General features: G+C 40.3%; 2 protein-coding genes across 3 annotated transcripts; both read right to left on the bottom strand.

Annotated features, from left to right (window-relative positions):
* Window positions 1-1903: 1903 nt before the first annotated feature.
* DDX46 (DEAD-box helicase 46) lies at window positions 1904-20925 on the bottom strand. 2 transcript variants are annotated; one of them, XM_015875772.1, is made up of 24 exons: window positions 20791-20925; window positions 19241-19423; window positions 18859-18999; window positions 17643-17760; window positions 16975-17140; window positions 16530-16681; window positions 16133-16246; window positions 15394-15559; window positions 15009-15129; window positions 14476-14651; window positions 13917-14038; window positions 12988-13066; window positions 11081-11163; window positions 10351-10515; window positions 9841-10003; window positions 8733-8926; window positions 8034-8171; window positions 7506-7655; window positions 6661-6858; window positions 5906-6124; window positions 5233-5377; window positions 4554-4627; window positions 3784-3862; window positions 1904-2425 (listed from the first exon to the last, which is right to left on the bottom strand). In XM_015875772.1, the coding sequence occupies exons 1-23, from the start codon at window positions 20805-20807 to the stop codon at window positions 3815-3817; spliced, it is 3132 nt and encodes a 1043-aa protein (XP_015731258.1). In that variant the 5' UTR covers window positions 20808-20925; the 3' UTR covers window positions 1904-2425; window positions 3784-3814. The 2 variants fall into 2 exon arrangements, with proteins under 2 accessions (XP_015731258.1, XP_015731257.1); XM_015875771.1 differs by having other exon boundaries at window positions 1904-3862.
* A 345-nt stretch (window positions 20926-21270) lies between these two features.
* CAMLG (calcium modulating ligand) lies at window positions 21271-25329 on the bottom strand. Its single transcript, XM_015875773.2, has 4 exons — window positions 25056-25329; window positions 24410-24858; window positions 23633-23698; window positions 21271-22869 (listed from the first exon to the last, which is right to left on the bottom strand). The coding sequence occupies exons 1-4, from the start codon at window positions 25252-25254 to the stop codon at window positions 22678-22680; spliced, it is 906 nt and encodes a 301-aa protein (XP_015731259.1). The 5' UTR covers window positions 25255-25329; the 3' UTR covers window positions 21271-22677.
* Between the last annotated feature and the right edge of the window lie 199 nt (window positions 25330-25528).

Raw genomic sequence — 25528 nt, 5'->3', positions numbered from 1 at the left:
CCAGAAGTACAGTCACAGTATCTGTAAGGTAATGCAATGAAATGCAGCCTCTCCCTACATCTAGACCACAAAATCCCATTCTCCTGCACTGGGCCCCTCTGATGGATCCACATTTTCAAGTCCTGCACAAGTTCCTCCAGTTGCCATCAGTGTCACAGGAGCTCAGAGCTGCCCTCAGCTACAAGCTGTGAGAGTATAGAGCTGTAACTGCTATGCCCAGTGCTCTATTGAAGCACAAGTTACTGGAGCTAAAAGTTCGTTTGTTTGCTAACATACACAGGCAGAGGAAACGTAAGTTTTCATTAAGATGAAGGATTTTCATTCAGTGCAGCATTTCCCATGCTAAGCAGTTGCTTTCAGAGCAGCTGCCCAGTGCTATCTGTTTTTCTGAGAGACATGTATGTGCTGATAAACTTCATACTTAGAATGGTCAAAGTATAGAATAATAACCATGTGCTTCATAGTAAGTTATTAATAGCTGTTCAGCTCACTACAACTAGTAATTCCTGTGATATTACTTACTTTACCTCTGCTTATGCTGATTAGCTTAACAATTTTCTCTCTCTTAGTTTGGATAAAGAAAACTGTTTAAATCTGTTTCAGATGAGAAGTGATGTTTGGGTGGCAATCACTCAGCAATAGCCACTTCTTTTAAAACAATGGATTCTACTGTGGCTAAAAATATCCAAACAAATCTTCCTGTCTACCATCATATAAACACTGCACAGAATGTACATTTTGGGACTAATGGGAGTCCAGCTGGGCACCTTTTATCTTTACATTTTTAGGTTGTTCTCCGCCTCCGCTCCCCCCATGCTGGCACAGTCAGCTGGAAGCCAGAATTTCTTCTGCAAACGCCCAAGCTCTAAGAATACAAACTTGTTTAAGCCGAGACCATATTTGGAAGCGATCTGGGTCAAGAAAAATAATCAAAAGGAAAGTGCATTCCTCGGGCATCACGTGAGGTCAGCGTGCGCGCACACACACGTCCTGCCCTTGGGAAGGGACCGCGCACGACGCTCACCAATAACTCCCTGCGACTACACTTGTGGCAAGGGCTGGGTTTACACCAACACTGACAAGTTGAGACCTCAGTTCAACTCACAGGGCACTAACTTAGAAACAGCTGCATTAAGTTGTACAGCACTGAGTGTGTGCCTGCGACAGAGAATTAGAAATCAATTCTGGCAACCTCAGCGGGCTCCGTTCTTGCAAATAAACATATTTGTTTCTTTAAGCATGGCAGTAGATCTGAAATAACAGCAGTTTCTCGTGAACATAAGCAAAAACTTGTCCGTGACCCAGAACCAAATATTTCTTTACTTACCCACCCAAAATACCACTCCCTGTTTACTCAAGCACTGCAAGCACTACGGTAACTTAGAAAGCCAGGAACGCTGCACCTTGGGTAGGTAACGCAACACAAAAGCAGCTTGTTCTAACAAACAAATACAAGCCCAGCACTCCCCTGTGCTTCCAACAGCTGGGGACAGGAATCCGCCCTGGTCAGATTCCCTGGAAAGCAGTGAAACAGAGATGTTTATAAAGCTGTGCTCCATATCCTTGTGCACATACGGAAATAACCAAGCGCATTCTTTTCCAGTACTTAATTCTCTCTTTTCCCTGTTTTTATTCTCACCTCCACCTTGCATGCTTGTTAATTTGAGAAATTCCTTCTTCTGCCTTATATGCATTTGGCTCCTGCTTCCGTGTGTTCAGACACCTTTAACTGCAACTGAGTCTGATCTGCGTCCTACTGCATTTCTAGCAGAAAATGACAAGCAACAGTTACTACACATATTTTCCTACTCCAACCAGTATAAGGCTAACTCAAAGGAAACGTGGAAGCAAGTTGAGTGCATAAAACAGAAAAGTTATTCAAAAAGACTGTTTCTGAAAAATATACATTGAAATTATTGTTTTATTTTTGCTGGAATTTAAAAAACATAGGAATATTGACATTGCATTTAAAAACCCCAGGAAGGTGAAAGATTAGACATTGTTTGAGCTCTGAAATCGAACAGAGCAAAGCTGGAAATCACAAGGATGTTTCCATCACGCCCTTCTGTTTGTTTGGTTTTGGGAGATACCAATAAATGTACAAACATTCTGAAACAGCATTTTCAGAGAAGCGTCCGACCATCCGAACTTAAAAGTGCTCTTCATTAAATACATCAAAATCTGTTACTCTTCTTGGGGGACGGTGTCGAAAATGAAGCAGTTCCACAAAGAAGCTGTATGAAACGTATCGACATCCACTTTTTAACAGAAACAAACCCGATTTCTGCTTGACGTTTTGAAATGCATGATTGTGTGCTTCTCTTTGTTCTACCCAAGGACTTACTGGATTAACCTTGGCAAGTATTACATGATGGGTGTTTTTGTACTGAATGTATGCTGTTAACATCATCATTACTTCCCTTTCCTGTAGTGAAAGTAAGACACAGTCGTGAGAATAACACAAATGGAAACAGCCTTTTAAATTACCTGCAGATTGGAAACCAAAGTTGTAAATTCATACAGCCACGATGCAGACTGTACCATTTGTCTTCACCAGACTCAAAGCAGTCTATACACAGCTACTTTAAAATGACACCTTGCTTCTCAGCGTGTCGGGTAAGAAAAGCTTTCTACAAAAGTCCTTTTGAAAGTCATCATCTCTAAAGTCGTGCAGCTGCCAGAACAAGATGGTTCAATTACTGCTGTTTATGCTGCAAATAAGTAGAGTCAGGAAAGCTAAAGGGTGAGAGTCCATCATGAATACTAATGATTATGTGGATGAGACCTCAAAACGAAAGAAAGGTCTTGCCTGTCCCAGTAATGTGGTATCCTACTGCCTGCACTGACAGTCCAAATCTGTGGATCCAATTCATAAATATTGTTATCAATTTTTAAACCCATATCCTAACAGTAATAAAGACAACAACCCCCTGGACAATCACATTAAACATATATATAAGAACACTGTAAAAAATGTGACCAAGTCATATATTCATTACAAAAGAGGCTTCTCTCTTTTTTTCCTCCTCACTCCGAGTATTTCTTTTTAAATGAAACAGCTTTTCATTCTTCTGTCAGAGAATGAGAAAAAAAAAAGCAAATCCTAAAATTCTGATGCTTAAAAAAAACAAACAAGGAAACGATTTTCATCCTACAAAACATTTCACTTTACAAAACAGAAAAGGAAAAGAGAAAAAGATCGCTGAAGAGTTATTCTGTTACCTGGGTCATAAGGACAAAATGGGAGACAAAAGGGATGAGTTTAAAACTGGACATCAAGTATTTCCTGATAAAATTCTCTCTGACATTAGAGGGATATTTCTACAATGAATTTCTGTGTGTGGAACCAGCCAGAGAGATGCTATGGATCGATCAGGAGAAAATCCTGCCTTTATTTTGGTGTTTTATCATTATTCCAGTATAAATGGATACGGTGTGAATCCTCCCCATGGTATGAAGCAGGTACATACTAACAATTTCCAACACAAATCCCAGCACTGTTCAATTAGGCTTAACAGCCTGTCAGGAAAATTAAAATCATTTTATTTTATATTCTTTATGGTGTCAAGTCTATAAACTGCACTTTTAAATTAAGTCATGCTTTGCCAAAACTGGCCTGCTTTAAGACTGCTAACCTCAGTGGAAAGAATTAAGATGTCTCAGCAAATATCAATTTTCTGTTAAAAAATGTCCGCAAGACAAAATAAGAAGGAAAAAAAAATCTTAATTTACAATAAGCAGTGTAAACAGCAAAAACAACAGAAGCCACGAAGTCTCACACACCAGCCACCAGCAGACAGATTGCTCCAAGCACTCATAGAACTTTGTATCTTCCTTTGTTGGTTGGTTGGTAGGAATTTTGCTGTAAACAGAGGAGAGAATAAATCACGGTTAAAAGCAAAAACAGAGCAATTAATTGCAATAAAAGCTCACTCATAGTAAATCCACGCAGTCCATTAGCAGCCCTCCTTCCTCGGGAAAATGTTTGTATGCAGAGCTCAACAATTTTGAGAAAAAAAGTAAATCTATAAAGACTCCTTAAAAGGAAAACAGCCAAGGCATTAATGTAACACAGTCGCACTCGGGTTGTTTCAGAGGAAGCCACGGTTTCCCCAGCCATAGAACTCACACCACTATTTGACAAGACAGTATCTTACAGGGGAAAAAAAAGCCGTACTGTAATGCTATGGCAAACCAAATCTCTCAGGACATATAAAGGATTAAAATAAGGGGGATAAATTCTCCTCCCCCCCTGCTTGATGGTGCTGAAACTAGGAAATTAATGAGGAGCTGAGTATTTAGGGAGTATTTAGTCAAATAGCTCTGTTAAGGTGTTATCTCCATCTGGTGGCTGAATAACAGCCATATGTCTGGTTGATTGAACAAAGTAATGTATTTTCTGCACTGGTCAATCTTTTGTTTTTTGAACCTGTACAGGTTCCAGTCCTTGGTATTAATATAAATGTATGCCAGAGCACCAACATTTGTACAGGTCGATTTCCTAACACATTAGCTGAAGCACTCCCTCTCTGCATTCTGAACATTTCACTCACCAATCTAATAAGCTCCTCCTTTATAAGTCGCGTGATTTCTGCCTTTGCTTTCTGTACAGCCAGTTCATTGGCACCTGAAGACAAGAAACAAATGTGAAACAACGTCGGCTATTTTCACAAACGCTGTAAAGCCAAATATCCTCGGCTATTTGTTGATGAAACGCAGTATTGCATAAACTGCCACAACTAGTGACAGTCTGTTCTAAGGAATGTGCTTAAAACAGACAGTTGTTAATTACCATATTCATAAATAAGTGTATAAATACCATATTTATTTAAGAAAGATTCTACTTGATTACCACTAAGTTTGCAAAGTTTCTGTTATAGTAGTTGATGTAATTTCTTATTCTTTTAACAGCCAAAACCCATAAATTCATTTTTTTCTCTTTATTTCATGTGGGCACAAACATCTCTGTGCTTATTTTGATCCCCATAAATGTTTGCTAATGTTCTGCAGCGGGTCAGCCTTTTCAGGAGCAGCATCTCTGTGCTCCCCATCGATCATCTGCCAAAGGGTACTGAGACAAATGAGTTTTCTCTTACTAATTACATTTATCTGTCAAGTAACTACAGCAAGTCTGTAACTGAGCATCCAAAAACTCTGACTATAGAGATTCCATGCCTAATAATGAAAGTGAGTGAGTAGTATATTTCATAGAACTATTTAAAGAATGCTTACTCTCTATAGCCAAATAAATCTTTCGCTCTCCTTCCTTGGGTTCTTTGCCTGGAGGGAAATAAGTTCCTCTGATTGTAATAGCAGCTTCAGAATATTCACTGATTCTCTGTAGTGCTTCTTTAGAGGTAACTTTCCATCTGGCAGTCTGCAAGGGAAAGGATACAGGAGAATCAATAAGAAGAAAAGCATCAACACAACAGCATTTCAAAGCATAGTTGATCTTTTGGACAAACAACAGTACAAGAGCAAGACCCCCTACAGACCTTTAGTTTTACTACAGTGGAAGTTTAAAACCTGTAAATTTTTTTTCCTTACAGTTTTCCAAAACAGCACTGAAGTATTTTATTTAATACTTTTTGCAGGAAGAATAGACCACCAGGGCAAATATTCTGTGTGCTCCCATTGAACAAAAAGGAACGGAATCAGTCATAGACAGTCGTATGGCCTTTCAAATATAACTCTAGACAGTGTCAAAGGTTTGGATATGAGATAAGTCAGTAGCAGAGTGTAAAAAGATTTTTTTATAGTAAGGAATGATTGCTTTGGGGATATTCTCTGTAATACACTGTCCATAAGCTGTAAAGTAACCACAGATATACTGACTTCAACCAGAGTAAGAAATTGTCCAAGCTATACTTGCTAAATAGTGGCCATTAGCAAAATGTTTACTTGCCTGTGGGAAGTCGTTGATCTCTAATTCCTCTTCATATCTCTTAAAAGATTCGTTCTGTCCACCATCCTGTTTCTCTTCCTCCTGCTTCTCTATAGGTACATAATTCAGCTTAGCATTGATTTTTTCAGCCAATTGCTCTGCAATGGTCTTGGCAGATACTGTAGGAGCTTGAATTGTGCCTCCCCTAAGGATAGCGTTTGTAGCCTGTTGCATCACGTCCTGCAAAAACCAACCAATCAAAAACAAAAAAGAAAGAACAGGTTCATGTTGAAAACAATACAGACAAAACAAGTCCCACACAAACCAGCAAGGCTTTCATTAAAGCTTTCTACATATCATAAATGCCCACGTAACAAACACATCTTCAGAATGTCCTTGTGTACAGAAGATCTTAATTCTTTCATATCTTCAGCTCAAAAAAACCTTTGAACATACCAGACCACATTACCCTAAGTCCAAACTGTGCATTATGTGCTTCAGCAGATATTGTTCAGCTCTGCTATGCTGACAAAATCAAATTCATTCACCATTACTGATAAAATGACATAGTTGTTTTTTTTTTTTTGCCAAGGCAGACAGAGCATTTCCACTTCTGTATTAAATTAGCTCAGTTACAGAAACTGTAACTTACAACTGGGACAAGGGTGTAAACGAGCTCCATGATGCAGTATGACATCAGAGAGGAGAAACATCAGAAAACAAAAAACCAAACACTGTACTACTAATAAAAAAAAAGAGTTCTGTAAAAAGCTTACCTTAAAGTGGAAGGGGACAAACACTTGTGCCTCTGCTCCCAGATTCTTCTGGGCATTGATTCTCAAAGCCAATCTTTTAGCAATCTCCAGTTTTTCTGCATTACCAGCTGATGGTGTGGGAGCATTTGACGATCCTGGTGTTCCCATGTCTTTTACTCTTTTCTTTGAATTGAACATGCTTTCAATTTGTTCGTCAATCTGAACAAAATAAATATCATTAAATGGCTGCATTTACCATTAAAAATCATCTTAAAAACAGAAAACACTAAGGGCCATTTAGTTCACATGGTTTACATGTAAATCTTGCATAAATGACGGCAGCACGCTCAGAACTACAGGACAAACTGAACAGATCCATTAATCAGGAAGAAACTTGAACATGGCATTTACTTGCAAGCTCAGAGAAAGGAGTCTAATATTTGGAAAGAAAGACCTAGAAAGGATTTAGAAATAGAAAGAAGCCACTACTGTAAATTTCTTTCAAACATTACATGCAAAACAAACGTTTGTAATTGAGGACAGTTGTAGTTTGAGGCAACAGTTCCGTTTCATCTATGGAAGATTAGCATCAGCATTAACCTCTGTGACATCTGCACCACTACATATTTTAAGTATAAAATACCAGTTGGTTCTGAACAGATTTTCAAGACCTTCATAGGAGAGCTATGCATCTTTTTCTACCAAAGAGCACATACTCATCCACCCATGGAATTTAATTCATTAAATCAGCAGCACAGGACATGTAATAATAAAAGTCCATGCATTCTGCAGCATGCTCTGTAACCTACTGGAAAAAAACAGCACATAAATACACTGGAAATCCTCAAAAAACTTCAGGCACTTACATCAACAGCTGTATCCTCATCATCTGAATCTTGCAAGCCAAGAGCTGCCTTCTGTAGCTTCTTTCTTTCATTAGCCAAGGCCTGTTCTGTTTCATCAAATTTAAAGCCTTTGCCAGAGAATCCACTGCTTTTTTTAATCAGCTTTCCCTCCTAAAATAAAAAGTGTGTTTTCATGTAAAGTTGTAAAATCGGTTTCCAATAGTAATTAGATAACTATGGAAATGTACAAATAATTCAAGTTATTTCTTTAAAAAAGCAAACCCTAGGATGAAATCCCTTCAATGAAGTACAATAAAAACAGCTGTGTTAACTCAGCAGACAAAAGCAACACACTACTGGGATTCTGCACAAAAAGCAACCAAAAATCAAACAACAACAATAACAAAACCCAAAATCTGGACACCTCAGCACACATGTGTGCTCTCAATGAACTCAGCGACGACTCACAATTGTATAGAGTACAACTGGACCCACAGCATACGCATTAAACACAGAGCAAAGCGCACTATGGAATAAAGGATTACTTACAGCCTTCTGTTGCTCTTTGAAGTCAGCCCAGAGCTTCTCTAAATCAGCAGGAATTGGATTCCCAGATAACTCCAAAGCCTTGATGATATCACCAGCATACCGTGCCTGATCCTCGGTAATGAACGTGTATGCAAATCCCTAGTCAAAATTAATTGAAAAGATGGTAAAGAACAACCTGTACAGAAGCTTTACCTCTAACTTTCCTGCCCGTGCCCTTGCACAGATGCTGTAAAAGTAACTGTGGTATTCTTATTGGTTTTTTTTCCAATGTTATTATAGACTGAGTACTGTGATTTCCCAGGCAATTGATACTGAGGTCATCAACCAAGGATAGCAGAAATTGAACTCTTTCCTTTCAATCTTGTCATGGTTGTAAGTTCAGAAAAGAAAACATTTGAAAGTTAGCAGGGCACATTTCCAATGGTGAAAAACACCAAACTTTAAGCCACAAATGGAATTTAAGAGGAAATCCAGATGGCAGAAGAAAATATAAAACTCCAACTTTTGCATTGCTAAAAATTCAGAATGTACTTTATACATCATCTCTCAAAAACTGTAAGGGCACTCTAAAAGAAAACCTTATTCATATCAGTAACAAAATATTCCCTCTGTAGCTACTCTTTGAGAACTCCTTTATCAAGCAGTAAATAAGGCCATTTTTTTCAGTATCAACAACAACAGGCAAGTGATCACACTTACTTTATTTCCAGCTCGTCCAGTTCGGCCTGCTCGGTGCACATAATCTTCATAATGGTTGGGACAACTGTAATTGACCACTAGCATTAGTTGTTTTACATCCAAACCCCTTGCTGCTACAGATGTGGCCACCAGAAGTTTGCAAGTTCCATTCTTGAAATCATTAATTATGCTGTCCCTGTCATACTGATCAATACCTGCAGGAAACCAGACACATTATGAAGCTGGGCCTTGATTCATTTTTATTAACTATCTTCTGATTTCAACTCAGAAGAATTTGTATGTCAGTCAAAATACTCTCCAACTTCAAGCAACTCAAACCCTGTGGAAATAACATTCCCATAATCTTACACTCACAGGCAATATGAATTATCCACAATAATAAAGCTCTTAGTCTATTAGCCACAACAATGAAAACTTCAGTTTTTTCACTATAAATCCTATAAAAAAGTTTTGAAATAAAGATTTTCTCCTTGACTTCATATTTCAACTCAGATCTCATCTGGCAACTTTGTCTGTTTGCTAAAGGCAATGGAACACTAAACAAAATGAGGATAATTTTTCCCTCTTCCAATGCTGCACTACATGTACAGCGATGTTGTACTTACTGGTTACTGAATGTTCAAGAGCACTTACATTTAGACAAATACTCTGTGATGGACAACATCCTACAGAGATGGCCTCTTCTCACTGCTAAACTACTTCCATTCTATTACCTCTTGAGGGTAGAAAAGTGAGACAACAGCTGCTGTTATGGTGGAATTTTAAACAAAATCTCACATAATACCCCCTCAGCTGGTGTTCACTACTCTACATTACGGAGTTATTAATATTTCCTAAGAAGTGTTAACACTCACTTCACAACCCCGTTGTACTGAGACAAGATTTGGTATCTGATGACATCTCAAAGGGAACAAAAGAAAACTATCACGTCTGTTTCAAAATTAATAAACAAATATGTTTCCCCAAGTACAAAGCAAAAGCTGCATATGACAAAATATTCTAACCTGGTACTAGCCAGGCACTAGGCAAGATGCTTTTCTTCCTAACTACTACATATGAACATTCCAGCTTGGTGATCTTGGTGTGAGCCCCTAAAATTGCAGATTACCTCCATGAAGAGACAAGCAGGGGTAAGAAGCTCTCATTAAATCTTTCAACAACCCATCAGCGTGTTCTTGTTTGTCCACAAATATGATAACTGATCCTTTCTCCTGATAGTGTCCCAGTAGCTCTAGTAGCTTTAAGAACTTATTCTCCTCTTCAATCACAATCTGGAAGAAAAAAATAAATAAGGAAAAAGCAAAAAGGATATGAATTGTACCTTCAGACATTAAACACAGTCAGGATAAAAGGCATAAGAATAAAATTATAAAAAAAATCAGGAACAGGAGCTTGCTTGGAAAGCACAGTGCATCCATCACTAGTGGCAGAACTGCACAGCTCAGTGGGGCCAAAACAAGCTAAAAAAAAATTGATCACAATGCAGTTGCAGTTTAATTTGTGTTACCTTTTCAGTTCACGATAACAAAACTCACTGAACGTCTAAAAATAAAAGCTCTTCTTGTACTGCTGGAAATCTTCTGAAAGAAGATATGCAAGGTGGATGTGTGATACTTACAACGTGCTGCTCCACATCAGAACAGACAACACTTCTGCCTCCAACCTGCACTTCTATAGGCTTACTTAGGATTCTCCGAGCTAATGCCTCCATAGCTCTGGGAAAAGTAGCAGAGAACATGACAGTCTGACGGTCAGGCCTGACGTTGTCTACAATGCGCATAACCTGGTTCAAGAGAACATTTCCTGTTAGTAAGTTCTGTAATTGAAATTCATATACATAAAGAGCTGTCTTATTAAATAAGTAAGATATTGTATGGATTACATCGAATACAAAATATTTCTTTGCAGACTTCCTCTTGTGACCTAAGTGAGAGCACTGCAAGACAGGCTGAAGTGAACAGGAAGTTGAGTGGTAACGTGCCACCCTCCAGCAACCCAAAAGAAAACCTGAGAGCTGCTGCAGAAACAGCTCAGGAGACAATGGAATGGTTTTAGTTTTGGAGGACGATACAGCTGAAGAAAAGTGAAAGAGCCCTGGCTGCCCAAAGCTGCCAGCAACTATTGTCTAACATGTCTAATATATATAAAATAGAGAGAAAGTATGTTCTAATTAAGAAAGTATCAAAACTAAAGCGTGAGAATAATGCAATGAAAATGTTAGTTTAAATTGCCATCTATATACAGCACATTCTGTTATTGGTAGTCTAATAATTACATAGCATAGGATACTGCAAAATCCTTCAAGTGAAAAGTAGCAGTTCATGGCATTTAAGCACGTCATCAGTTACCTGAGGTTCAAAACCCATGTCAAACATTCTGTCTGCTTCATCAAGGACAACGTATGTGACTCTGCGGAGATTTGTCACCCGACCTGAGAAAGGAGAGGAAAAAGCACATGGGAAACAAAATCAAATAGAAATTTAGTTTCCCTCAGGAATTTATTTCTATATAGGTATATATGTATATATTTAAATGTTACATATATTCTCACTATCTTCCAAGAAATGCATTAATTACTTTAAGAAAATTCACTAGAAGTGAATTTTAATGTTCTCAATTTAATCTGAAACATTCTGGAAACGTGTAAAGTATGCACTAGGCCCTTTATTTTGTCAAACTCTTCTCTTGCATACCATCATAGGGCCAGAAGAACCTGTAAAATTCAGAAAACTGCCCTCGCCAAAACACATCATAAAACTAAGACTGAGATGAAGCAAGGAGCCACATCAGCCATAATCTGACAGCGCCACCTAGAAAAAAACATATTAGAGATTACAGCGCATGTGTGGAAGGCAAAGTCCAGTGCTAACTGTTGCAGCCTCAGAAAGATTCCTTTTATACATATTATCTGTAATGCTTCCTTGGAGCTAGAAATAACTATTTGAGGGTAATGGGTAATTCTAGTTAACTGCTAATAACACGCATAAAACAGAGCAAGCAGTCTTTTCCAAATGAATACATAAAGATTCAAACCTACCCAGTATCACTACCAGATTTAAAAATAAGAACCACCCCAAACTCTGGGACAGCTGGAAACAAAATGAGCAAGTTGTGTATCTGCGAACATTGGCAGCTGAGGATGAACGGGATAATTAACACCCTTCCCAAACAAATGCCTAAGAGGTTCCCTTTCATCAAAAGGATTTAACTTGAGGATTTAAGAATCACATTCTCAAAGTATATCAATATGTGGACATATTCACTTCCAAACAACTGCACAGTGACACTGCCGAGCGCTCTCAAAATGAAATATATACTTTCATATTCTCTATGACCAAGACTGAGGCTTCTGCCTATCAAACTACAGCAGAATTTGGTCCTTTCAGCTTCAGCAAATTGCAGCTGAAGCTTCCAATTACTTTATGGGGGTGATTTAGCGCTGCATTTTTTAAAAGGAATTCACACTTAAGTAATAAAATACATATTTAATAAAATCTACATTATCTATTTAACACCCTAACACTTCCATCCCCAAATAATAACTTCGTAAATTGACTTGGGAACAGCATTAATGTACCTACCTTTGACGATTTAAGTCTTGGAATCCCAGTTCTATATCTCTTGAAGGTACTTTTTCCACAGAAGTTAAATAATGTCAACAGTTTAGTAGAGGTTTTGATGTGGAATAATTTAATAATAAAACTTTATCTAGCAAGCATGCAATGGTTACACTAGGACAAAACCTCTTAAAGCTGCAGTGTCTCAATTTAAACCAACTTGAATACTGGATGCAAGGTCAGTTCTTTCACAATCACGTAGGGAGGGCTTTTTTGTCTGGTAGTTGGGTTGTTGTTTTTTATTCCAACAGTCAAATACTCTTCAAGTAAAAGCGAGTAACTGCTGAGCTACGCTAACAGTAATGTCAGACCAATGGGCAGACATAGTAAGTAACTGTCGGTTAACTTATCAAAACGACTTGAAGGTAAAAATTTAGAACATCATGTTTTATGTTTAACAAATGTTCTTAGAAACTCTTCAAGAACGCAACACTTCCTGTCCTCCCCCAGAAAAGCCAAGCCAATATATCACTACACCTATTATTAGAGCTGTGTATTGTCAATTGCTAGATAGTGCAGCCTGAAGAGATATAAGAAAATTCCATAAAAGCATCTAGCAAAATACATGATCTTTTGAATTTGTTAGAATTACACAATAAATATAAACAATTCTCCATAGGAAAAGGTTTTCTACTCACCATTGTTAGCTGCTAACATGTCAATCATACGTCCAGGTGTGCAAACAATAATTTCAGCACCTCTTTTGAGTTCAGCTATCTGATTTTAAAAGACAGTAAACTCCATTTAACAAACTATTAGTGTTGGTTTTTTTTAAAAGAACATGTATGACTTCACAAAAAAGCTACATACATTTTCAATGACTTTCGTACTTTTCATTAATGGAAACTGCTTACTCAAAAGACTTTACTTAGCAATTTCCTTAAACTTTTGAATTTCTTTAAATCATAAAAACTGCTTTCCAAAAGAGTGACCTCTGTCAAACTAAGTTACTTTCACTTCAAGAACTTACAGTGGGGATAGGACTTTCACTACAGTTCACAACCTGTGTGAAATACTGTGTGTCATGGAAGTACACATGATCCATTCACAGTGTTTAAAAGCCATGTTCCAATACACACAGGCAACCAAAAGATCAAATTTCCATAAATGTGGAGTAGAAAAATAACCCAGAAATTAATCTCCAAATTACACCGACATGCAGTATTTGGTAATGCAACCAACCAACGCCAACATTCTGGCTCTTGTTTGAGATAACTCCAGAGGGGAATACCCATAAAAATACAGCTTCTCCCTCATTGTCCAACTACCACATCTCAAAAGTAGTTTAATTATCGTTATGCTCGGTGCATATATAAAAAGAAACAGTCTGAAATATTAAAGACCACTTTTCAGAATTTTCAAACATATTGCTACGTTTAGAACTAAGTTACATGCAAACATTTAACCTTTTACATTGGTGCTGTTCATACAGAGAAAGTTCAGAATAAATGTTGCAAACATAATGGAATTTATGGGAAGGAGAACTAACTATATCCACTTCAAAAGTAGCATTGATTAACAAGAAGTCCAACAGCTGTTTGACAAGTAACGTATGTCTAACACATACCTGTTCACTTATTCCTGTTCCTCCATAAACACAGACAACTCGAAGTCCAAGGGTCTTTGAGAACTTCTTGCACTCCTTGGTAATCTGCAAGGCCAACTCACGAGTAGGTGTCATAATGACAGCTGAAATGCAAAGCATATCCATCATATGCTGCAATATAAGGAATGCTGTTATTTAAGCAATAAAAAATAAGCTTTTGTAATGAAGTTCAAAGCATTTGTGTGAAATATATGCAGCTCGCTCCCAAGCGTATTAATATCTATTATTTTAAAGATACAATTTCAAGAAAGAGAGCTATGACAGCATGAGAAAATGTGCTGAAGTTTCAAAATCAATCTAGGCCTCCCTTGCAGAGATACAGATATGCAAGTGCTCTTAATACAGCATTAAATAGCAGAGTGACCACAAGCAACAACAAACAGCATGGTGCTCATTAATGGATTATAGCAACAGCAAGCATTCACTCCCACAAACAAGAGAAAAACTGAAGAACCTTCCAAAGCATAAGAACGAGCTTTTGTTTACTTAAATAGCAATTCTGAAAACAAGAGCTTTGTACCTATGGGACCTTCTCCTTCTTCTAAAGCTCTCTGATCCATAATATGCCTGAACATGGGCAATAGAAAGGCGATAGTTTTTCCACTTCCTGTTTTAGCAATGCCAATCAAGTCGCGACCATTCATAATTGCTGGGATAGCTTGGCTCTGAATGGGCGTGGGTTTCTCATAGCCGTGTCTTAAAGAAGGGGAGAGAAACGTCAAAAAAAGAGATTGTAAGATCAAAATATGATTTGATGGACATATATCACAGTCATGCTAGAAGAAATGTGCACGTTCTTATTTACTTCTAAGCATCGGTGTCACTCTAAAAACATCTTAAAAATGAGCAGTCACATGATACAAATGGCTGAAAGAACAGTTTGTAACAACCGTTTAATACTGACTGCAAAATGACTGAGGACTAAACATGTAACACCAGCAGACATGGACACGTTGCTTTATGCAACAAAGAACGTTTTTCTCACTAACATATGTATGATAGAACAGAGTAGACAAAACCAAGCATGACTTGGGTTGTACATCGCTTGCTTACTTTTTGAGAGCAGTAAGAATCTTCATGGAAATACCACACTGAACCCAGGTCTTTATTGGTTTGGGGCAGCCTTTTCCCTTGACTGTTATTCCCTCCATCTCCAGTCGGTACACATTCACCTCTGAAACAGAGTTTGCATTAGAACAGAGTCAAACATGACATCTGCTACCTTGAGATAGCATGGGGTTATCGGTAATAGGGATCTGACTCATTTTCATTCTGTTGCTCAAAAAGAATCCCCTCTCCCATTCAAATTCTCAACAAAATTACTCCAAAGACTTGAGCTGTACAGCACTTCTTTGCTCCTTCAAGAGCACTCCACACTGAATCAGAATTTGCTACTTCCTTGCACACTAGAATGTGTTCTGCTCATACTTGTACTTACCCTCTTGTGTCATTTTAGCGAGTTCAGGTACTTCAACATAGAAGTTTTTCCTGAAGGGTTCATATTCTATTTTTCCATGATCCACAGGTTCTAGCAGCTTTCTCTGCTTGGTCTGATAGCCAGTCAGGGCAGTCTGAAGATCAACTTCCTCTTCTTCTGAAGAATACTGTATAGATTGTTAAGAGTGTTTAAGTTACTGTGAATGACATTCTGAGATGCTGTTACTTGTTTATACAGAAACTTGACTCAGAAGCAAAAGCTTTTTCTTAGCCCATTAAACTGGATACTGAAAATCTGCTCTCACTGTGAGAGGAGCCCATATCATTTGCTCATCAATTTATTTCATATTTCTTCCAAACCTTAACTTTCACTGTTCCATATCACTTCTATGACTTTATAAATACTAACTAGAACAGTCCCGTCATTCAGAAATAATCATAGCTATACAGTACAAATATTAAGAGAACAGTATTTAAAAAATAATAATTTGAGTGTATAGAATAGCTACTATGCCACTACATGCCACTAATTTGTCAGACACAAAATAAATAAAGAATTATCGTTTAAGAAGAGTTTTGAGACCTGGAACTTACAGTTCATTTGGAATTAAACATATTTATACTTACCTAGAAAAGAAACAGAAATGCAAACCCTCAGAAAACATTTATTTCATATTAGATATGTATTAGAACATGCAGGCTGAGCTGCCACATACATACTCACAAGACACTTCCATTACCTCCATTGCATCTTGATCATTCTCCATGAGTTCCCCTTTCTTCTTTTCTGTCTCTACAACTGCCTTTTTGGTTGTCACCACGGTTACCACTTTGGTAACAGTTGGTCCAGATTTCTGCAAAAAAGAAAAGAAAAAGAAAAAAAGTTAATAGAAATCATTGCATCACTCATAAAAGACATGCTGTATGAAATATACAGAATATTTCTACTTATGAACATATTACACTGTTTTTTCATACATCTCTTGCAGTGAAATTTTATGAGGATATTGCTATCAGCTTATTAATAACATCAGAAAATTCAAGGCAAACAATCACTGAATGGATCTAACCTATTTCTTCCCTTCTTTTTTCCAAAACCATTTCCATACTGAAACACAAAGCTACTTTCAATTTTACCTTTTCGCTCCCACCTCCACCCTTCACACTTCTCATATTGAACTTCTTGACTTCTTCTTTTACTTCTTCCATATAAGCATCCAAAGGATCTAATTCTTCATCTTCAACCTCATTGCCTTCCTTTTCTCCTTCTGCAGTTTCCTCATCATCATCTAATATGATTAAGAAAAACAGGAATAAAACAGAGAGGAAATAACTCTATGTTACATTGTTAGCCTGCCCAAATAATTACTGTCCATTTTTATTACTGTATCATTTTTCTTCATTAAAAAATCTCTCAAATTTGTTAATCTCAACACTACCTTAAAATGTTTGAAGCCGTGACAAGGTTTAGGCTTTGCTATTTCATAGTTCACTTTTTGAAAAGTCTTTAAATGCTTTAAAGATAATAAAAATATTATCAGGAACAAACGTGTTTTAAATGTTACATCTAAAATCAAAATACCATCATCATCTTCCAAACTCCATTTTTTCCCCTGTTTCATCTCCTCAATTTCCTTTTTCAGTTCTCCTATGTTCTCCATTGCCTTCTTGCGTTGCTCTTCCCTCCACTTCTCCACTCTTTCTTTTCGTTTTCTCATTTCTTCTTCCAGTTTGTTCTGATCAAAATTCTATGGCAAGAAACAACCAGTGAAAATTAATGGCCACTGGCATTTGTCTATTCTTCAGTCAAAAAGCCTTTCCAAACAAATGTAACTGAGCACCAAGTTGATCCATGGGCATACAGAAACCTATCACAACAGGAGTAAACAAAAAACACTAAAAGCAGCTACAGTGCTTTAAAATACAAAACTCAGCTGTTTTATTTTTCACAACAGTAGCACGTATACAATTCTGTAAGTAATAATCCTTCAAGAACAACAAAAAAAGGGACCCATCTATGCATGGGGAGCCCTTGCTGACAGCACAGTAGAAACAGAATGTTACTAATGGCAAGAATTGGAAGCACACCCTGTGACAGGAGTTATAGAAGAGAGTGGGACTCATTAACTCAGCAGGGATTTTGGCCAATCCTGAGAATAGTTTTTTTTTTTGTTAATACAGTAATCTATGGCTACCTCAGTTCCTTGTTTATACATTTAAAAGTTAGAAGATTATCCTCAGAGCTCCTACCTCAGTGGCCACAGTAGATGCACCAGCATCTTTATCCTTCTCTTCTTCCTTGTCATCTTTCTCTTTTTTCTTTTCTTTGGAAACTTCCACACCTTCTGTCCTTTCTTTAGATCTTGATCTGAAAGGTAACAGCAAAGATTTCTTAAAACATTTTTTTCTCACGGGGGAATAAACGTGTTGGATAGAAACAAAACCACGAACACACTGAATGGGGCTGTGTTTTCAAACATCTTATGAAGTGCACATTATCTCTTTAGAGAATCTTTCTCTGCTTTATGGAAACATGCCCTACACCTGCCAGAAATGCACAGCCTATTGCAATTCACTCATTCACATGCTCTGGTTCTATTCTCATTTCTTCACAGGGCCAAGCAGCAGCATTTACAGTACAGAACACTCAGTACTGTGGTTCTGTTGTTTATTCTACACCTCCTTGAAGGCAGCACTTTGAAAAAGAGATACTAAAAATGTCCTGTTTCTTCTATTTCTAGGAGAAGGTAAAGTGATCTTGCTTCCTGCTATGGAAGTCTGAATGTTCCTCTGCACACTACTGCCTTAAGGACACTGAAACACCTCTATCTGGGAAAAGCTACTTATAGCAGTACTTATATGTACTTATATATATAGTACTTGTCGTATGCAACATGCAGACTTCCATTTAAAACAAAACCCACTTATCACAGATTTTGTTATCATAACATGTTTCCTATTAAAAAGAAACGTATCTGAACCAAATGTTTGCTAGCTCATAACAATAAATGTAAAATTCACTTTAGCCAATTAAATCTCATTGAGATCACTTCACAGCCCACTGAAAGATTAATTCTAATGCCAGCCATATGATTATCCTGAAAGACTCATTCCAGCTGCTCATAATTTCTGGATTGTTGTCAACCTGCTTGTTCTCTATCCAGACTGCTGTTAGAACTTGTGGATCTACTACTCATCTTACAAAAAACATTCTCACAACAAACAGCATTAGAAATAATTATGCATACCCAGAATAGCATTTACGGCCCCTCAAGTAAGGAATATAAAAATACTTAGTCCTTCAAGGGACATTAAGCGATGGGAAATTACAGTATGCTAGGAAAATTCTCCTTGCTCTATACACAAAATCTTTGGTTGGTTTTGCACAATGATTCCTTCCAATATATCAGTATGTTTACAGTAATGAGTAACTATGATCCGGACTGTAACTACAGAACACAAATACCTGTTTTCTGTCTTCCTGTTCTTGCTTGGACTGGGGGATCGAGACCGTCTGCCTCTGCTTCTGCTCCTGGAGCGCCTTCTCTCTCGGCTTCGTGATCTTCTTCTCTCCCGACTCCGTTCCCTTTCTCTACTTCTTGAACGTCTGCCCCAGAACAAAAGTGTACTTACTCAGCATGTGGCAACAGTGTAATTTTGGCTTTTAAAAGGAATCCAATAATCACCAAGGATCACTAACAGCTTACAAACACCAGCACCAGCAACAAGACATTACTTAATAAGCCAAAATATTAAGTTCTATCATGAGCAACAACAAAGTAAACAGCTGTAGAGGAAGAATATCAGCACTGGATAGCAAGCATTCTTCCCTACTTTGGAGCTCATACCTCTGGCGCTTCCTGTCACGTGAGCGTGACCTCCTCTTGTCCCTGCTGCGCGATCGCTCCCGTCTGCGATCCCGATCTCTGCTCCTGGAGCGTCTGTCCTCACGTTTCCTTTTATCAGATGGAGAACGACTTCTAGAGCGGCTCCCGGAGCGTCCCCGCGACGCAGAGCGCTTCCGATAATGCCTGCGTTGTGAAGTCACAGGATAAAGATAAGCACAAGTTTGAGGACAGTTCGGGAAGTGGGAAGAAGCAGAGAAAGCAAGACCTCAAGTCCCCCATGTCCCTTCCCTTTTGTCACTGCCAACAGAACTGTATTACAACAGTGCTGGCACTAAAAATAATAGAGTTTATTTCAGCACATCGGTATATTTAGGTACCATGTACATTTGGAATCAGTGCAGTAGCAGCGTGACATCTATATCCTGCCTACAGCAGTATGACTGAACGTGGAGAACATCAGTCACTGTCAGATATCTCTGATTTCTTCCCATCTCAGCCCCAAAATGCCATGAGAACTGCTCCCCATTTCCCCCCAAGATTTCTTTTTCTTCCTCTACAACGTGTAACAAATCTGGGCATCTCATTTCAGTCTGATGAGTCCCTACAGCAACTCCAGGACCTACCCTGCCCTTCTCCACCCCCCACTCCCTCTCACTCTCACCATCTTTTAAAGCATTTTGAACACTATAAACCACGTTAGACAGCTGAGTTTGAAACCCCATATTACTTTATTGATTGATTGATTTTAATTGATACAACCCAGTTCACCATGCAGCTGCCCCACAACATAAAGACTTGCAGAAGGGGATGGAGCTTCTAGGAGAGCAAGGGATGCAAGTGGGAGCAGCGGGGGCTGCTTATACAATTAGAGCCCCGTGGCCTGCTTTGACAAACACACTGTGAGTGCTTTCTGCAGACTTTTCTGTTCAGTCCAACCCTAAAGCCCATCTAAAACCACATTATCAGAATGGAAGCTGTACTGAGGTAAGCAAAGGAGTCCTGAGAGATCCAAAGGCAGCACCAGGAGCTGCCAGCAGATTTTGTAGCCTGCAGACTGTTATCAGGCTGTTAACATTGTTTCAGGGTTAAAATCTGATGATAAACTAGTCAGTACAAATGTAACAACAGCATGAGCACACGGCACAGCTGGTTTAAAGCCCAACGGGTGCGAGCAGCTCCACAGCACCCGGCAGCACCGACCGAGACACACAAGGAGCGTGTGATCACATTACTGCTGAATTAGTTAAAACGCCCAGTGAGGTGTTTGTGTCAGCTGCGAGGACAAAAGGTCCAAGATGACGCTGAAACTTGAAGAGATACGTGCCATAAACGCCTCAACAACAGGAATCAAACACTAAAATCCCGATCTCTCGGCCCGGCCGCAGCTGCTCACAGCGGCGCAAGGACCCGCGCGGTCCCTCAGCGCAGCGCAGGCCGCTTCGTGCGGCCTTTGTTCCCACACGCAGCCGCCCGGCCGCTATCGAAGCACCCGCGGGCCCCGGAGCGGGTCGTGCCGCCTGTGTCCCCGTCCGTGTCCCCGCTGCCCTCACCTGGACTCCCGGCCCATGGCGGTTCGGCGGTGCGGGCCCTGCGCTACCACACGGCGGCCATTCGGCGCCTCAGCACCGGAACGACGAGGCGAGGCGGCAGCGCGGCGGGAAGCGGCCTGAACCACTTCCTGCCCGTCACGGCGCCGCAGCGCCCCCTGGCGGCCGGAGGGCGCAGCGCAGTGTGAGCGGGCGGGACAACGCGGAAATAAAACGGGGAAGAAAAGGAAAATAAAGTGTTTGTGGGTCGGGCTGGGTCCGACAGGAGAGATGGGATAAAATAACCCCTGCAGCACCACGTCCTGCTCCAGAGACCTCAGTGAGCACAATGCACGTCACCAGAGCGACATGCACTGCGGCTGTGAAGCACCAAGGTCACACTTGTGTGGTAGGAAACCAAAAGAACCAAAAGCACCAACGCTCCAGAAGCGATTTAACACAGCACGACTTGCTGGGCTGACAGATGATATTCTGACCACAAAGGAAGGGGGTAACAAATTTAATAGAAAACAATCGGTTCAGCAATAGACATTAAACAACATCCATCCACAAAGATAAGTTAAAACGGAATGAAGGAGATTCATTTCTTGGCCTAAGGTGAGGAGTTGCCCAGCAGAAGCCCCAACCAGCCCTTTGCCATCCCTCATAGACAACAGGTCCATGTTCCAGCCCCACCTGGAAGCCCAGCAGCTATTTCAATGTGGTGGGACTCCTGTCCATCTCAGGAGCTTTACTTCTATCTGTGCTAACGGGTTTAAGTCAGAACTTTTTCCAACCCAGCCTCGGACACCTGAAATACAACATTCATTGGAAAATAAAGAAACAAACAACTGTTAAAGTGATACACAGGCCGTCATGCCACAAATGTATCTAACATAAGAGCCTGAAGCCCAGTGCTGGCTATTTGGAATGACACCTCACCAACATCCTTACAATGGAAAACAAGAACATTCATTAACCTGCTCCTTCAGCCAGGACTCACTTATATCTGTTGTTTTTTCAGCTACACGGCTGGACACCCATAGGACAAATACACTTTCTATATGTGGCAGTCAATTAAAAACAGCAGTTTGTTTCTTATTTTACTCTCACGTGTAACGCGTGGGGTTTAAAACAGGGATAGCTAATAGGATTTCATTGGGGCAAAACAGTGAAGGGAATGGTTAGCAACTCAGTTACCATCCACAGATCTGCTGAATCAAAGGCCCTATTGACAGTGCTGGGCTGTAGGACGGTGGCACAGCAGTAGCAGAACTCCTCGGCAATGATGGTTCTGTTTACATGCAACTGGTTGATCGTGAACGTATCGAGATAATGAAGGTCATGTAGGAAAAAACCCGTCATAGGCAGCCCTGCAAAAAGCTATTTTTACATCTAACAAACATCTGACATTGCAGCTCGGTGGCTGCTCTGTCCAACTTCCCCCTCCTGATGTGAGTTGGTATTTCTGGTTTGTTTCCTTGGAAAAACAAGTGCAACAACAGGCTGCTGGGACTCACAGACAAGCTCTATTAGCTATATTCATACTAGATTTATATATATGGCTCTGCTGAAAGCAATTCTCTTTGCTCTCAGCAGAAGGAACAAAGGCAGCTTCGTAAATCTTTATGGAGGTGGGAAGGGCATCACCGCACTAAACAAATCATCCAGCAACACTTGCATTCTATGCTTCACATTTTCAGTGGGCAGACACAGTATTTACATAAACCAAACTAATATGACTGGCAGCCTGGGACCTTGCTGTTCCATCTCCCAGATGACTGGATTTAAGGCTCCTTTCAAGCATTCAAAAACAGGAAAGAACGTTAACTAAGGTTTCAACCTGTCAGATGTTAAAGGTGTACAGACCAGAAAGCTTTAGTGTAAGTATTGCATTGAACTTTACAGCCATCATGGTACTTCAGAGCCAAATAACAGAGCGAGTTCGTGGCAAAAGATAAAAGTAAAGAAATAGACACAGAGGTCTGTGAAAACATCTCCCATTTTGCTGTAGGTGTCCATAGAGCGACTGATCACTTCTGCAGGGATTCCAGACAGTAACAGAGCAGCAGTTAGTACTGTAGTTTTCACCTTCTTCTCACTCTAGAAGGAAAAACAACAGTATGTTAGTTCTTCTGCTACAGTCCAGTTCTGCTTAACATCACAGTTTCACATACCCAGACACCTCCAGATTCACTGGCAAGAACAGCGTGTTTGCACTGGTTCTCTCCAGGACTCACAATACCTTACTTAACCCAGCTACAAATTCAAGCTGTGGAGGATCTGAGGAGCTGAATGAGAAGCTCATTAACAGCAAAAAAACTGCATCATGGGTGTTATGGCAATCCAATCACATGGCAATCCAATCAAGCTGTAAAGCAGAGTTATGGATTGAGGATAAATACAAAGCCTCACGCACTAATATCTCATTTCTAGCTGTCATTCAAACTGGAACACAGAGCCCTTAAAGCCCAAACAACCACCTTATGACCACATCCACAGATTTTGCCCAGGAATCACATATACCCAATGGCTGCTGATAGAGACAACAGTAACCACAGAAGAGTGCTACCCTAGGAGAAAAGCAGAACCATCCTAAAGACATGAAAGATAAACTGGAATTTCACAGTCAGATGCTTTTAGTTATCTTACAGCCAGGTAAGCTGCTAGCCCATGTTTCCACAACAACTCTTAAAACCATTTGGACTAAATGTGGGCATACTGACAGCTGGCATTAGCTATGAGCATTTGATAATTCTCATTTCTAGAGCTCAAAACAGAATAAGAACACTCCCCATGCAACAATACAACCTAAGCAGGGGTTTAAAACATTTGAAGTTAATCTAATTGAGAAAAATTGCTTTACCTTTGGAAAGTACTTGGATAGTCCCATGTAAGCAAGTTGTAGAGTAAGAAATGGTGCAAATATTGACTGACGGAGGAAAAAAGAATATATTAAAGTTCAGAAATAATACATAAGAACACAGAAATTTAATTAACAGCACTACCATTGAATACAGACAAGTGATGTATCACAGGAGCATTGTTCCACCTTGCTTGCTTTCAGTCTTGAAACCTGAAATTGCACGACAGAGCAGTGTGTACTAACAGGCTGAGTGCTCCAGAAGGTGGCAGGCTGCACCAGTCATGCACTTCTGCAAGACGTGCCCGCAGACACCTGCACTACTGAGGGACTATTTTTCCTCAACAGGTTGATAAATGAGCAGGATCTGCACCTCACAGTGCAAGTGTTGTAGCTTTTACTCTGTTATTCTTTCCTAAAGAACAACAGTTGACTCAAACTTGCATAAGACTTAAGCAGTAATAATTATTCTAATGTTGCTTCTCCTCAAAACATTAAGCACCAAAAGCATGCAACTCCCAGCTGTAACTCAGCAGCTGTGCTAGATAATGCAGATTCTGACAGTTATCATCTCAAGGATTGCCAGAGTTGTTTGGTTTGCTTTTTTTCTTATCTTTTACACAGTTGACAGCATTGTAAAGAATGCCTTTAGTTCCCAACCCACTTAGCCCTACATAAACAGCTTTCAAGCCCAGATAAGTAGCGTTTTATATGAGCTGAGTCCTAAGCCTGTCATTAATAAGTCAAACAGAATGGGACTGGTTGCTCCGCTGAACTCACCAAGTACTTGCACACAAAGGCCCTCACTGCAATGGCAAGCAGAGCACATCCCACTAATCGAAATATGCGGAAAGAATCAAACTCCTCCACCGCATTCCCGTTCTCTTGGCTCGGCTTCTCATTCATTAGCTGGTTCCTCAGCTTCAGAGCTTCATCAAACCTGGATAAGTATTGTTCTAATCCATGCCTGGGTGGCCGTGCTGTGGCTTCAGATGGCAGCTCCCCTCTGTTACGGTGCCGGAGCTCACTTGTACCCTCACTGACAAGCTGCGGGGTCTTACTGAACAAGTCCTTCTCCCCTTTGAGGTCTCCCATACTGACTGCATGGTCAGTTGTTCCGGACACACTGGAGACCGAATCACCGAGCACGATTCGTTTTGAAACAGAAGGAAGAGGATGGGAATTCGATTTATCTTGTTCGAGTTTTGATTCTACGTGACTTTCATCATCTAAAGAAGAGAAACAAAAACACCGAGTTACACGCACAGCACTGCATTGCAGAGGTTAATGGCTGGGTACCCAAAGGCCCCGATGGACGGAGGCTCCTCGCTCACTGTGTCAGACACTGAGGGACCGCGCTCAGCGACTTTCTGTCACTGAGGTGAACGGGGCCGGGCCGCGGCCCCACACCTGGCTCAGGGCTCACCCTTGGCTGCCGCGGGCCGGTGGAAGCCCATGATGCGGTTGATCCGCTCCTCAGAGTTCATCAGCAGTTTCCTCCGCCGCAGCTCCGCCCGCCGCTGTGATGCCGACAGCCCCGCGGCAGCGGCGCCCGGCCCGCCGCCCTCCTCCATCCCCGGCACCACAGGCCGCAGCGCCGCACAAAAAGGGGCTGCGCCGCGCATCAACGCGCATGCGCCATCACCGCCCGCTTCCGGGAGCCGAAGCCGGCGGCACCATTTTAAATAATGGCAAAGAGAAGGCAGACAGCCCGCCGCTCTCCCAGCTGTGACGGGGCAGCGCAGTGGAGGACACAGAGCTGTGCCCTCAACAAAGATGGCCGCCGCAGAATCGGAAGTGACGTCAAAAGGCGAGAGGCCCAATCCCCATCAGTCTGACTTGCCACTATCCCATTCTATTCACGCAGTGTGACCCAGCACAGCCCCGCACTCACACCGC

The sequence above is a fragment of the Coturnix japonica genome, chromosome 13 (genome assembly GCF_001577835.2).
Source record: "Coturnix japonica isolate 7356 chromosome 13, Coturnix japonica 2.1, whole genome shotgun sequence".
Lineage (NCBI taxonomy): Eukaryota > Metazoa > Chordata > Aves > Galliformes > Phasianidae > Coturnix > Coturnix japonica.
Note: the sequence above shows the minus strand (reverse complement) of the source record. Positions and strands in the feature narration are given on the sequence as shown.